The sequence below is a fragment of the Falco cherrug genome, chromosome 11 (genome assembly GCF_023634085.1).
Source record: "Falco cherrug isolate bFalChe1 chromosome 11, bFalChe1.pri, whole genome shotgun sequence".
Taxonomy (NCBI): Eukaryota; Metazoa; Chordata; class Aves; order Falconiformes; family Falconidae; genus Falco; species Falco cherrug.
In genome coordinates, this window is record NC_073707.1 from 6,930,989 (window position 1) to 6,946,354 (window position 15,366).

Below are 15,366 nucleotides of genomic sequence, written 5' to 3' on the forward strand. Positions count from 1 at the left end.
AGGCTTACAGTTAAGTTCTTTAAAAAGAGTTTACAAGATGAGAACACATGTTAGTACAGAGATAGCAGGACACCATCTTGCAGGGAAATAAAAAAAATATTTTAAAAAGTACAAAACAGGCAGAGGGATTATGGAAATGCAGAGGTATTACAAACTGAAGAAGAAACCTAGAAGAATCACAGCAATATCTAGCTTTCCTTTTACTATTCTACAGTAGTGCTTAAGTTGTAGCAAGGAAGATGACAGAAAATTAATTCTGTCTTCCGAGCCTGATACTTCTGTACGCAGATTTGAACACCAACTACAAATCCCCAACACAGGCTTTTGGTAAGTGTAATTTTATGTAACTTTTATTCCTCAGTTTTGCTGATAAAGGCCAGAAATTGGAGGGAAAATGAATTTGTGTTCCCAGGCTGCTTTTATTTTAAAAGCTAAGAAAACAAGTGTTCTGGATCTACTTTTTCCACCTTTCTCCATTTTTTACCTGCTTTTAAGTGGGGGAGGATGAAAAGATGTTTTGTGAGGACTGTTGGAATGAAGACTAGAGATCTGAAATACATCAGAAGAATCGCAAAAAGAGCGTGCAGGATTTCACCTTGAGCAAGGGAGCGAAAGGACTGGACCCGGGGGAAGAGACAGCAACAGAGCACCAGAAAGCCCCTGGAAGAACTACCCAAGGCACAGGACAGTTGCAGCACCACTAGCAATGTGCTAGATGTGAAACAGAGCATGGATGGATCTCATTTCTTCCCCAATACAAAGTGATGTGTTCATCGGCCTGCACAGACGGATTGATGGCGGAGCACATGCACAGTGGGAGTCACCTTACAAGTTCTACCAGTATGAAGAGGCATTAGTAGGAGGACCAAAATAAACACTAGCAAGAAGAGTATCTGAACTCATGGGCTACTTTAAAACACTGTTTAGCATGAGGAGAAAGACTAGGGACAAGTTCAAAGACTTTTTCCATCTATTCCTTGTTTTCCTGCACCTACCTTAACAAACTCATCTGCTACAGTAGCCCAAAAGGAAGTAAAAATCCCTTTTCCTGGAAAACCTGGATAGCGGTAGGGGAGAGGTAGGGATCAAGAGGGTGTTACAAACATCACTTGTTCTGGGCACCAAATGAGACAGGGCCTGGGGGAGACAGAAAGGCCATGCTCTCTCTTGCAAATACACAAGGAAAGCCCAGGTATTATAAAAAACTGTCAGTTTTGACCTAAAAGATGCCGGTAGCGGCCAAAAGAACACCGTACGTTTTGGGTGCTCAAAGACATCAGGATTCTTGTGAATGCTGAAGACCTCTACGCCTGCAATCTGTGACAGGAAAAAAGAGAAAGAGGCCTTCAGTTGACCATATCAATGAAAATCATCATCTCTTCGTCAGATGACAAGCAGCCAAGGCAACTCTGGGAAAGACTACCTGTTCTTCATGTCCCTTTCTTCCCCTGCAATCTGGCTTATGCCAAAGAGAACACAGGAGTTGTATTTTCAAATGAGAACTGACATTTACTTGTTTACACTGAACATTTCATACAGATACTGCTTCTAGTGTGAGATGTTCAGTTAAACTACAGGCAGATGAAGATTACTTTTCTCAGTTAAATAATCTGTGTAAAATACCCCTTCTCATTAGATTTCTAAATGAATGTGACATCGTTCAAGATAATACCCTCTTTAAAGCCAACAAGAACATAAGGGTTCAAATTGGCTGAACCTACATGTACAGAAGCAGCTCTGGCAGTCACACAAGTTGCTGTATAAATAGATACCTAAATTTTAAGCCTTAACACTCGTGTTTAACTAAACAAAGGATGGACACAATTCAAGTGACTATAGTGTGAATGGCTGCCATCATTCAATACGTAAGAGAAACATGGAGCCAAAACTACTTCAGTATCACTACAGCAAAAAATTAGAAAACCAACATGCAATGCATCACATCTGCCGCTCCAGTGCAACACAGCCTTGCTGAAGATCAAGTCTGATGCCACAGAGCCACAGCAAACACAGCACCTTCTGCTCCAGGGGCCAGACAGGGTATTTCAACCACCACCTCTATTACCAAGCACAAGGCAGTGGAAACACTTCAAAAGTAAGGCCATTGTTCTGCACACAACTCTCTTTATTAGGATAAGGTGAAAGCAGAAGCCATGTGATGGAAATAAAAATCATCATGCTACTAGAAAACATCTTGACATCACTGTGACAAGGGTGTAACATGGCATAGATCAGAACAGGTCAAAGAAAAAGAAGAAAAAACTCATAGAAGACGTCTATGGAAGTTCAGACAGCACAGAGCTACAGCTAGAAAACAAGTTCCCCAGAGAAGTATTCTCCAAGTGGTGTCCTTCAAGTCCCTTAGAAATAATTCCTGTTCTAGAGGTCTGGAAAGTAAGAGTTCACTTACAAAAAGACCATCTGCTAACCATAGAAATACATTTAAAAACAAGGTGAATACCGCAGCTCTTGCTATTAAAGCAAAGTGCATTCTGTTCTTTCCACTTCAGCTTAAACCTGTCAGTAAATCAATCGATAACTTGTTTCCTGTAAGGCATGAAAAAGGAGAATCTTTCACAGCTTTTGCTGCAAAAGGGCAGCAGCTTCAGAATCAATACTACTTTCAGTCCAGCTTTACATCTTTATACCCACATAAACTGCCAAACCCATTTTCTCCTTCCCTCACCCACAACGTTAATTCAAAATAAAAAAGACCCCCACTCCACCCCAAAAATTAAATGCTTTGTGTGACTCAAATTATTCCTTCCTAAGAAGGAAGGGCCCATTGTCTGCCAGAGATCATTTTCAGAATTGAGAAACAGTCACTTGGACCACTAACCCCAGAGAAACCCAGGCCAGTACTTGTTTCCAGCCAGTGAAAAGATGACACACAAGGAGGTGCCTTTAGATAAGATTAAAAAAACAAACAAACAAACCAACTAACTATGAATAAGATGGATGAAATTGCTTCCAAAGCAAAGCAAGATACCTGAATCAATGAGCTCCTATCAACTGGCAGAGTAATAAAAACAAAGCAAACTGTTATAAAAGGTGGTCTGATGAATTTCCAGATTAATATTACCAGCTTTCAATTAAGGCACAACTAGGATTAAGCATAAAAAGCTTTTTCTAAAATGCTTGGGAAAAAAAAGGTGGCTTTCAATTGTCAAAAAGCTTTTAATTTGCTATTTACATAACGCAGTTTTTCCTCTGAAAAATTTCTAGCAGTAACTATTTGTGTTGTTCTCAAAGTCTGAAGTCAAAATGAGATGGCATTTTGATACAGCTCTACACGTAAAGGATAAAAACAAGTTTGTGAATATGAAAAAAGTCGCTTTCCACAACAAAGGAATAAGCAGAGCACTCCAGAAGTCATTACTTATCAGATCACCAGGTTTTCATCCAGATCTTTTTCTTAAGCCGTGATTTTCCTGAGTTTGAAAGGCCTGCTTTATTTCCTGCAGAATTACTCAAATACTACAAATTTTATGAATAGGTCCTTTCCTCCCACCTTTCTCTGGCCCAGCATGAGTAACTGCTCTCCCAGGAGGTACATCCCTCTTGGGCCTGGGGATCAGGAGGACAAGAGATGGTGAGCTACTGGGACAGGCTGCAGATGCCATCTCCCCCAGTATCACAACAGCTGCCCCCTAAACCAGGGCACGCTGAACCCTCCTCCACATCCCCTACCCCCACCTTAGGCTAGCAAACTGATTACTCAGAGCAGGGGCTACGTCAGATCACCTGTGGCTACCCCCATCAGGAACTCACTACTCCTTCCTCAGCTGCATAACTGGTGCATGAGCAGAGCTGTCAGATGCTATCTGCTTGCGTGGGTTTCACAGCTTCTGGCTTCCAGCTCTTTGAATTGGGTTCCACAGTGCTCCCACTTGGCAGCTCTCAGGCAGAAATACATGAACGGTGACTTCACGGAAGAGCCTTTGTCCTGCCCTGAAATAATGCCTTTACCAACAGCTATGGACGTGCTGCCCTAAAACATAAATAGCACATTGACCTGTTCCTCTGCTGTTCTTTCCTAGGGAGTCTGGAAGCGTGCAATGCATATGCATTCAACAACCAGTTCCCAGACTGGCCCAGTAGTGTTAGCCACTGGCTGGTTACTGCACTGCCTTACTCGCTGCTTATCTGGTATCTTAAGTTCTGATACTTAAGACAACATGCAAACTGGGCAAGACAGGAGTTGCTCATGCAGGGTACGTGCACAGTGCAGTGTTACTGTACCTTTTCCTTTTCATTCCACACAGAAAGGGCCAAAAGAGGAAAGAAAAAGCCAGAAGTCAACATAAAAGGAGTTAAGTAACAAACAGCATATATGTGATAAAATTCAATGACAGACAGAACCTTCAGATTTTGCTGGCAGTGTTTCTTTTTTTTAACACTTCCCCTTTTCATTTATACAAGTAACCGAGAGGATGCTGTGATAGCTGGTGTTTTAAAAACAAAACTGTTTAAAAAGTGTATGGAATTACTGAAGAAAAATGAGTTTATGAATTTGGACTTCATAGTATTAAAAACAAAAAGTGGTGAGAGGAAATAAAACTGGAAGTTCACAGTGATGTAACTGGTAGAACTATTTTCAGCAGTTACCACCAGCCAGCCAGTCAACTCCCCATTAACTTCAAAAACGAACCAAGGACAACGGTCCCCAAAATCTAGATTTAATGCTGTCTTTAGGTATTTACACTACCTGTTCTCTCAAGATACCATGCTACCCCCACACCTCAACAAAGACTCAGGACACTAACTGTAAGTTTTACAGCCAACAGAGAAAATAAATGGTTCAACACTAATCTAAACAAAGTTTAGCCAGACAGAAAACTTCTATATAGAACATAAAGTCTTAATGAAAAATAACACATTTCAGTGAGTTCCATTTAAGTGCTAGTTTTTGAGTACTGTAAAAACCTCTTAGCTCTTCTAGAAAGATGGAGAAATAAAAGTTTAAAGATTATTTGTTTATTGCTATAGGCATGCTGGGAGAGCACTTCTCCATTTCAGCTAGTGATCCTCAAGTGATGGTACACAGCATTAATTGTTCATTTGCACAATGCTCAAAACTCTGAAAAAAGTTTCAGAAAGAATTTGGCAAAAGGATGGCCCCTCATTTATAATAGAACAAAGATTCCCTAATCAAGCACAGCACTAGAAACAAACTAAGGGTAGTGTTCCTAAGGCAGAAAAAGCTGTCATTATCCAAATGTGGTAACAAAGTGTCAAACAGAAGATAAACTACCTGAAAGATAGAGCACCAAACTCTTCTCAGCAACATCACGTCATGTAACAAATGGCAAATACCAGAAATGGCAGATAGAGAGGTTTAGATGGGTTGTTAGGATTTTTTTTTTCCCCCTGCAACATTATGTGGCCCTAGAGCAGGTTACCAGAGGAGCACGTGCATGCATATTTGCCTGTTGGGCAGCATTTTTCATTCGTAAGGTTTTTTTCAAGACTTGGCTAGAAACAACCAGGCAGCCCCAAACCAGTTATTGGTGACAGTCCTGCACCAAACAAGGAGTGACTACAGGCCTCCAGACATCCCTTCCTACCAACAGTTCTGCAACTTTCAGGATGTCAAAGAGTTGGCATCTAATCCAATTCTAATCCGCAAGAAAAATGTTGGTTTTCAAAGATTATATGTGCAATCTGAGAATTGTCCTGTGATAAATTTTTCAAGAGCCAACAGAAGCATTCAAAAAAGCAGAATGGAAGCTCCCCAAGTCTTCCTTCAAAAGGACGAAGCAGACAAGTCAACAGGTACAGGTGGACTTATGAGAATAGACTAATGAAATAGCTAAAGAAATTAAAGAAAGACTAAAGGGTTCAAAATCTGCTAGTGACATAAAACTGTTCAGAGAAATTTGAACACCAGCAACATTCAATCAGAAAACAGACCTACGTTTTTGCAGGCCAAAAGAGATGGTATTTTCATTGTACAGTATAAACCATGCACACAGCTTAGTAAACTCCAGGGAGTAAATCTCATCCTAATTAACATGTCTAGTAGAAAAATGTTTTCATTTAAAAAGTACAGAAATTGATTGGTCTACAGACAAACTGCTGGTTTAAAATACAGAATAAAATCAAGCCAGATCACTAATCCTCTCTTTCTGCACACAAGGTGACCTCACACAGCCAAATCCCGCAAGGATTTCTGTCTGTGCAAACAGATCTGAGAGCACTGGGGTGAACACCCACGTTCTAGTTACAGAACCAAAAGAATTTAGCAGAGAACAGAAGTGTCCAGGAAGCATTTGTGCCCACATCTGAAACAAAATTGGATGGCATGGCATTGCTCATCACCTTGAAATTACAGCATAGACTCACAGAATAACAGCAAAGGAGCTGTAGATGTCTCTGGCCCAGTCCTGCTGCTCCAAGCAAAGTCAACGAGATCAGCTTGCTCAGGGCTCTGCTGAGTTTTGAACATCCCCAAGGATGCAGATTACACATCCTCTCTCAACCCTTACCTAATGCTTCATCACCCTCATGGTGAAAAAGCTCATCAGAGCTTCCCACGATGCAACTTGGATCCACTGCCTCATTACCGAACACCATGGACCTTTAAGAACAGTCCAAGTCTCTCTTCTCTGTACCTTTCCATTAGGTAGTAGAAGGTAAGAGCATGACGTCCCCCCAGCTTCTTTCTCTGCATGCAGAAGAAAGCAGATTCTCTCAGCCTCTCCTTATGCATCATGTGCTTCAGGCCTGTCATCACCCTGGTGCCCCCCCTTCACTGGGCTCACTGCAGTACGTCGCTGTCTGTCTGGTACTGAGCTGCCCAAAACTGGACACAGGACTTCAGATGCGACCTCACCAGGGCAGAATAGAGGGAAGTAGTTTTCCTCAACCTGCTGTGACCATACAGCTCATTACATGGCTGTATAAGCAATAACTTCTTATGTTTCAGTAGATCACAAAGCTTTAAAGGCCCTGTTGCAAGTATGCAGAGAAGTTCTTCAAAGTATTGACATTCATTTTAATAAAAGCCAATTAGCAGAAAGCTGACATTATGCCAGATTTCCTAAAGGCCACAACATGAACCGAGTAACTACAGACTACGCAGCCTTGTAAAGATCGTGGCCAAAGTAACAGTAAACCTGTTGGTCCAAAGCAATCAACGATGTTTCAAAGAAAACTCTGCTTAGACACACTTGCATTGAGCAAAACGAACAAGCAGACCTCACAAGATAGAGCAACTGCAATACCCCAGCATACTAAACACCTTGGACATTCAGGCATTCAGTGGTCCATCCTCTTACGTGGGACTTGATGCAGAAACAATCACGATGAAGGTAAGAAAGATCTTTCCTCTTTGCATGCTTATAGAGAGTCCTACAGCCCCTTCTAGAGTGTAAAATGCTAAAAATAATCTCTCATGACATTTGCAGAGAACAGCTTCTTGTTTAAAAGCTTATGACTTCATAGTGTCCACACACAGAAACAGCAACAGGAAAATAGAGCAAAAATGTATTCCATAGTAGTGATACTGGAGATCTCCACATACTAGTCAAATTTTAGAAAACCCACTGAGATCTACTACTGAAAACTCAGTGCGATCACATGTTGACTGTAGCAGGTAAATTACTTACATTCAGATTAAGCACATTCTGTAATTGTTTCAATACTGGATTAAGCAAATGGAAAACAGTTTAATGTCTAAACATCCAGGAAGGTGAGTCTTAGACTGTCACAGTCTTTCCCATCCTTCTGTTGTACCCTGTGCCCCGTAACTTTTGGTCCCTTGAATAACTTCAGGCAACTTAAGAGGATAACGAAATTCCTAAAATTCTTAAGAATTTGGTCAGAATCATGAGCTCAGAAACTTTTTAAAGAAAGTCTGGTGATAAGAGGAAGGGAAGAATAACAGAACGAAGAGGCATAGAGGTGACTGGTGCAGGGGAAGGTCAGGGAAGGAAAACCTATGATGCAAGCCTGCAGGAGCCACGGGTCACAAGTTCTACCTCCCAAGGAACACACTTGAATTTTCCCTAATGCTGGCAGGTCCTATGTCACAGGAAGAAGATTAATACCGTACGATACCATGGTTTTATAGTGGTTCTGGTTTCTTCCACATGAAAACAGAGTAATTTAAACATAGAAAAATGCTTTTTAGACAACTGCCACAGAACTAAATTTCTCAATACCAATGGGCCAGTCCCCAACAAAGCAGAAGAAAGAAGTGAATAAGGACAACTAAAATATTACTTGTGCTTTTCTTTACTGAAAAAAATCACATTTAGCACAACCAGAAAATATTAGAAGAAATTCACTCCGCAGTTCTAATTCAGGCTGGGTTCTTTTTGTTTGTGTGCGTTTGGGGTTTTTTTGGGTTTTTTTAAAGATCATCAAAATGCAAAAACCTCAAAACTTTATTTTTAACTTACCAAATATCAGCGCTAACCCATGGGAAGTGCCCACTGCTATCAGGTTTGATGCTGCCTGAAAGAGTCATGCAAAAAGATTGAAAGTAGAAGAAATGTCAGTCACAAATCCGCCACTTAAACTCTCACTATATTCATGCAAAGTTTGCCCAAAGGGGAAGATTTAGAAGGTTATAAAATAGAAAATTATTACATCTATAAGTGACAAGCAATTTCTATGTGAAAGCTAGAGAAGTATTGTATCTGAAGAGCATCACACAGATTTTCTCAAGTTCAGAGGGCTGCCTCCTCCTCTGCTGTTTGAAATTCAAATGCTCAGAGCAGTACCCACAGTGAAATTTCTTCTCTGTAAGGTCAGTCTCGTTCTTTTGCTGTGGTAGCAGAGTATAAATATTCAGAGGGGTCTTCTCCCTCAGCTGCTACACCCACATCTGAACTCTTACACAACCCGGGGCAGCACTGGTCCCCTGAAGAGACAGTCCACAGCAAGCCCAGAGACTCCAGCTTCCTTCCGTGGGGAATTAAACACAGCTCCAAGATTCTATTGCACTTGCAAACCTGCACCCAATTAAATAAAACTTCATAGAAATCACATAATGCTGCAGATATTAAGATTTTTCTTTTTTTTATTTCTTAGCAAGCGTAAGTCAGACTACAAAATTAAGTGGTTTAACGTCTGGATTATGTAAGTATAGGTTTTTATCCTATGTGCACATCAGTCGCAGCGTGCTTCCGATTTTGCTGTGCCACCTTTTCCCTTAGATGTGACTATGTTTTTTTTCCTTTTTCTTTTTTAAACAAAAGCATACCTTCTTATGGATTGCTGCTACTGCAGTCAAAGCAACCAAGCACATCTTTAGTTTCTTCTTAAAACATTAAAACTCAGAAAGGCATAACGAGTATTTGCTGTATTTCACCTCCTTAAAATGTTCACCTCTTCTCCTTTAACTACAGGCAGCTTCACTTCAGATGTATTTTAATCAGCATGTTTGACTTCAAGAAGTTTAATTTGAATTGGTAAGTAGGAGTATCTTTCAGACAGGCTTGCAGTGAAATTTTGTATTTTAGGGTCATATTCCAGTTACAACAGAGCTGTGCTGCTTTTGAACCCAGCACTTCATGAGCACTGCAGTTTAAGTTTCTTTAAAAAAATTGTTAGGAGTCAAAGAAGAAAACAGCTAGGGGAATTCAACATGTTCAACAGATGAGCACCACCCTTACGAGGAAAGGTTAGGCGTGCAACTAACGAGTCCTGGAAATGACATGAAAAAGGGGAAAACCTGGGGCTTGAACTGCAGAAGGGCAGCTGAGGAAGGCTGAACTCTGCCCCCAAGAACCAGATCTTTCATGCAGCTTCTCTCACCCCTTATAGTTGAAAATCCTTAGTAAGGGTAAGAAGGAAGGTGTGTTTATCAGCTGTCTTAAATTACTGCTTTAACAAACTTGCACAAAACCTAACTATACAGTACTTGAAAATTGTTACTTACAATTGCAGTGGGCAAGCCGGCATCCACTTTGTCCTAGAAAAACAGGACAAGTCGTAAGAGAGACAGAACTCCCAGCTCCGTGCATATGTCTAATAATTAGAACTACAACATGCAGAAGAATCAACACAAGCTGCATTCTAATAGTCCCACCAGGGCAGAAGTGTGGAGGGAACCACCAGCTAGAAATACTCAGAAAGGATGAGAAAGCGTGCAGAAATGGAGAGGAAGCAGAATATCCTGTAATTCCACATGAAAGTTACTGTGTTTTTCTTAAAGCAGTCTAATCTTAGTAAGTTTTCAGTATTCCCTTTGTACATGGCACAGACATCAGTGGCAATCCCATTTCCCGCTGCCCTGTCAAGCACACCTCACTAGCTTCCCATCCCGGTGGCTCACCCACACCTCTGCCAACGCAGGGAACAGCCCGTGGCACCACACTGCAACCCTGGTCACAGCCATCACAAAACACTCCCAGCTGAGCCACTTGTGTTCTGTTTTAACCAGCCTACCTTGCACGCCTCGGAAACCACACGCTTCGAGAATCACCACCTTGGCTGCGATCTCGGGCGGTCAGGTTTCCCCCGGCAGTACAACCGACAGACCAGCTCTGCTGCCCCTGTGCCTCAAGCGCAGTTGCAGGAACATGCAAACCTGCTCCTCGCTCAGCTCACAGCAACGAGTGTGCTGCATGCCTGCTGCAGGCATTAAGCAAACCTGTTCCCAGCAGCTTCAAGCAGGCAGAACAATAGCGGTGCTATCATTTTATATTAACATTTCCCACCAGGTTTAATGACAACTAGCACACAACTCTGTATTAGAGAGGACCTACTGTATTGCTGCTGCAACAGCTCAGCTAATACTCGATACTACTGGCTAGGGATTACTAGTCAGTAGTTTACATATCAAAAATGTTCGTTTTATCAAGAACTAGTAGTAAGGGGAGGGAGATCACCACACACACACTCTTCCACAACAGAAGAGGTTCAAATTTTTGTTAATGGATGCAACCTGGAGAAAAAGACACTTACTGCTGCAGATACTATTTGGGCAGAAATCCCTTTCAGAAGCGAGAGCCGTATAACTGATCCATGGAGTGAGAGAGAATCTGGGAGTTTTTTCTTCCTAAGGAAATAAGAAATAAATCAAATGCGTTGGAACTGAATAAAAGTTTGGAACTTTGCCTAACCCATAGCTAAACCAGCAGGTAAAGTCTACACGCACCCATAACTCATGCAGATTCCATTCTTATTCTTGGGGCCTACGTGCACAGAATTAAACACACATGAGATTATTAGCAAAGCCTGCTATGCACTGCTGTGCCTGCATAAAATCTGTTTTTAACTCATCTCTGGGGGGGAGAAATAGTCCTTCAAACAAATTGTAAGTTTCAAGCACATATCTGCAAACCTTAGAACTTATTAATAAAGCCTGAAAGCAACACTTTTGCTCTTCAATTAATCTTCTAGTGAGTCAGGAAGTTTCAGCCTTTAAAGGTGAATATCTAAGGAAAACACTCAATCGGAAAAGGTTGATCAGCAGAATACAGACCTCTAGGAAAACTGGATGTATGCTTAAAAAATAACATTAAATTAAAATACAGCTGGATCTGATCCGAAAGGTTAAGTGTTTCTTTTCATGGGGAAAACATATTTAAAAAGTAACTAGTGCAGGGGTACAATTATTTCTAAAGAGCATGGGTATACTGTAGCACCTACAGCACAGGGAAAATCCGCACCAAAGTTGCAATTTTGTTGCCAAGCACACACCTCCGGAAAGCCAAATTTCCAACAGTAACACAACATTTGGCTCTTATCCCTCCAGAGGTGCACAAGTTAAGAAGCTCACAGGTTGGCTCAAGAAACATGTTGTTCATAGCTTATATCATGGTTAAGGACCCATAAACATGGCAACTAGCTTCACCTAAAGATGACAATAACACTGCCAGGTTTTTCTGCCCACTCTGTACTGGAAAATGTTTAAGCCACTCCAAGAAACATCAACACAAACCACCTTATTTGAAAAAAAGAAGAGACTGCGAGTCAGTACACCACCATAAATCACCACACTTAGGGAAGTGTTCCTAGCCTATGCAATTGCTCACACAACAATCACAACTTCTTATGGCACCTAAGAAAGCGATGGGAGCGGCTCAGGAAGTAGCATCAGGCCATCATTTGAGTAATTAATGAGACAAGTCAGCAGTATTATAGCTAATTATCATATTGCACACTGCTTCTAGATGTCAAGATTAGCATTCCATTTACAGGAGTAACAGCAGTTCACTTACCTTTTAAAAATAACCACCAGCTGCTTGCAGACTCTGGAATTCATCAGACAAACCTTTGAAAGGTCTTCTTTAAAGTCATCGTGGTTCAGTGTTTTATACATGCCATTCAAATTTCTCTAAATACTCCATCTCCCATAAAACACATTTATTGCTCTAACAGGCTAGCCCTCAGTGCAAAAACAAATCCCGTCTTTGCCTGCTTGATCTTGCAGGAGTAACACTGTTCTGTCAAAAGCAGCTTCACCAGAGTCCCTGCAGCATCCCCCTGGGACTTCAGCACTATAACGGCAGGAGACAGAATCCACACGTGCAGTTAAGGGTTTCCTACCCAAGTAACAGACAAATTGCACACTCACAGCAAAGTTCGGGGAGAAGGCAGCAGGAGGTTGCCTTAGGAAGTTTCAGCTGTTCTGAGCTTTGGATTATCTGTCCTTCTACCCACTCAAAAAAGGAGATTTTTTTTTTTTTTAACCTCCTAGGGTATGGGTCCTGCTGTACCTTTTGAGGTGTGTCCGGTCCCCGCTGTCAGAGCTTGCTACAGAAGATGTGTCGTAGGAGTGTGTATCCGTGTTATCAATGTTCAAGAGAAAGGGATCCTCTAAAATGAAAGACTCTTCTTCATCATCAGTCTGAAGAAAGAGAATCACCACAGCTTACTAAACATTCAAAACACAGAACACTAACAGAAACATCAGCAAAACAGCATCAATTCAGCAGAAAAATCGAGGAGAGGACAAGATAGTCCCATATGTAGAAACCAGAACTATGTATCATTCTACCAGACTGATTCTGTGGAAGCACTGGTTCCCAGAATTCACAATAATCACAGAAGTGGGCTGGAGAGAAAGTTACTCAACAAATCTTTCTTCCCCAGATATCATCTACTTCATCAAAACTTTTACAGACCTTTGACTAAGCTGTTCTCAAAAAGTCTTCAACTGCTGAGGGAAGGCCTAGGTTATCATCTACTCCAGCACTTCACCCAGTGGGGGCTAAGAGTCTGGCAATCCCTCCGGCTGTTACGAGGGTTCATTTTGCACTTCTGCTGGTCATCTCTCTCTCCAGCCACACCACACCTCCCACCCTCCCATCCCTCTCAGGCTTAGCCTAGACATTTTTTTAACTGTTTTTTTTAAATGGCCATTCTCCCTGATGTCTTCTAAATTCAGTACAGTTCATGGTATTCTCAAAGCACAGAGCCAGAGAGCAAACAATACCCCACCTAACACCAAAGGTGCAGGGAACAAAGCAGATGCTCCTCATCTGTCTTACAGCTGGCAGTCCTGTGCCCATTAAGCATCTTTTTCCAGTGCAGCTTTATACCTTTTTGGCTCTCTCAGGTTGTTCTTCCACTAAAATTCTTTTCAGAAGAGACTCTGCCAATCATTCCCATCCCACATGTACCGAAATAAATAGCACTTTGTCTGCAGTGAACAATACTTTCTTCGTGATTACCTCTTAAGTTTGACTTGGATTCTACTCCTCTGACATGGACATGATGCAGCTCATTACAGTTTTGTTATCACCCAAATTTAGATAAGTTCCCTTTATCTTCATCATCCAAGGCATCAGCAGAAACAGGACATACCTCTGTATGCTACTCCTTCTACTATTCCTCTTGTTCCTAGACTGTATCTCTTTGGGACACCCTGTATCTTTAATACAACTTTTTAAAAGAACTGTCACCTCTCCCAGGCTCCTTTTCCCTTTAAACTGGTTTCCTAGGAAGTCCAACCACCAATTTCCTCAGCTTGCTAAATAGCTTCTTTTCTTTGAACGTATCTTTACTTGCACGCCCTTCTTTTCCTTTCCAAGAATTGGGCACTCACGTGGCTATTGTAAAAAACCATACTGAAGCGGATAGAAGCAACACAAAGTCAGCTCTCTCCTGCAAGGTACTACAGGCAACATCAGATGTTGAGACAGTTTGTTACTCCTGCCAGAGGGCTAAATACACGAAATGTACAATATAAATGCAGTTGTGAAGAACCTAGTTCTCTTCTCTTCCCACAGCTTAAGAACTACCCAGAATTCTCTGAATGTATTTTTAGGAAAAAAAAACCAAAAAAACCCCAAAAAACAAACCAAAAACACAACCAAGAAACACAAAAAAAACAACAAAAGTTTTCTAATGACGCTGTCATTTAATAAACTGTATAGACTTCTGTCCAAATTCACAGGTAAACGTGCTTAAATTGGATGGAAACCCTTTATAATTCAGCTGTGGATATTTCGGTTGAAAAAACAGAATTCCATACTACGCACTGTACAGCAATCACTCAACTGAGCACGCACTTTGTCAGCCATCAATATCAGGAAATCATGAAATTATACAATTTTATTTCCATGAAAAACACAATATGAGAAGAGCCAAAGAAGTATGTGCTGTCTTATCTTAGCTCCTCCCTGTAAATGGAGCTGGTTGCACATGTGACGGACCACTCACCTCATTTAAGATACTCTCCAGTGTGGGAGGGGTATCAACTTGAGGAATGTCAAATTCTTTGTCATCGATCTGTACAACAGAAAGCGTAGACCGAGTTTAGGTTGCCTGCTCCACCTTCCAAACTCCTTTCTAACTAAGGAAAAAAAAAAAAGCCACTATGCACACACTCCTTCCAAAACACCTCTGCCCAGAAAGGCACCGCATATACTATGATTTCTCGATGCCTTCCCTGAAATTTGGCATTACAAGACAGAACAAGAGATATCTAGTATCAAAAATACAAAAAAGTTCTCTGACCTGGGCCCAGATCTGAAGTTTCAATTGCTGTTGAGTTGGGGTTTTTTCCTAAATATCACTACCATTACAGTGCCTTTCTAATACAGGTAGACACTAACACACAAGATATTTTTTTCCTGACTGCTTACTAACGGGAAGAAATTTAGTTTTCTTAAAGATGTTTTTATCTGAGAGCGGCATTACCGAAAATCAGGCTTTGCTGTAGCACTTGCGTCCTGCCCGCCTCCCCAAGCGCAGCGGAGCGGCCCCTCGCCCCCTCCGCGCCCATTCCCACGCCCCTAAAGCCGGCTGCCTGCGCACCTCGGCTCTGACACCGCCTCTCCCAGACGCAGGATTATTTCAGCTCCGCACTCCCCGCTCCTCCGGCACGGTGCAACAGGCACGGTGCAAACGCCCGCCACCTGCGCGGGAGCGGCTCCCGGGCGGAACTCGGCCTGCGCCAGCCCC

At 41.7% G+C, this 15,366-nt stretch overlaps 1 protein-coding gene across 3 annotated transcripts in view; it reads right to left on the reverse strand.

The window, feature by feature from the left end:
- The window catches only part of VPS8 (VPS8 subunit of CORVET complex), an 85,497-nt gene that overhangs the window by 69,453 nt on the left and 678 nt on the right, over window positions 1-15,366 (reverse strand). For all 3 annotated transcript variants that reach the window (XR_008734547.1, XM_055724124.1, XM_055724123.1), the window contains exons 2-6: window positions 14,623-14,691; window positions 12,675-12,805; window positions 10,918-11,011; window positions 9,890-9,922; window positions 8,406-8,460 (exon numbers count right to left, since the gene is read on the reverse strand). Coding sequence is in view for 2 of the 3 variants with exons in the window: in XM_055724124.1 (XP_055580099.1) it covers window positions 8,406-8,460; window positions 9,890-9,922; window positions 10,918-11,011; window positions 12,675-12,805; window positions 14,623-14,691 (382 nt within the window). In the remaining variant the exon portion in view is untranslated. The remainder of the gene's footprint in view (window positions 1-8,405; window positions 8,461-9,889; window positions 9,923-10,917; window positions 11,012-12,674; window positions 12,806-14,622; window positions 14,692-15,366) is intronic.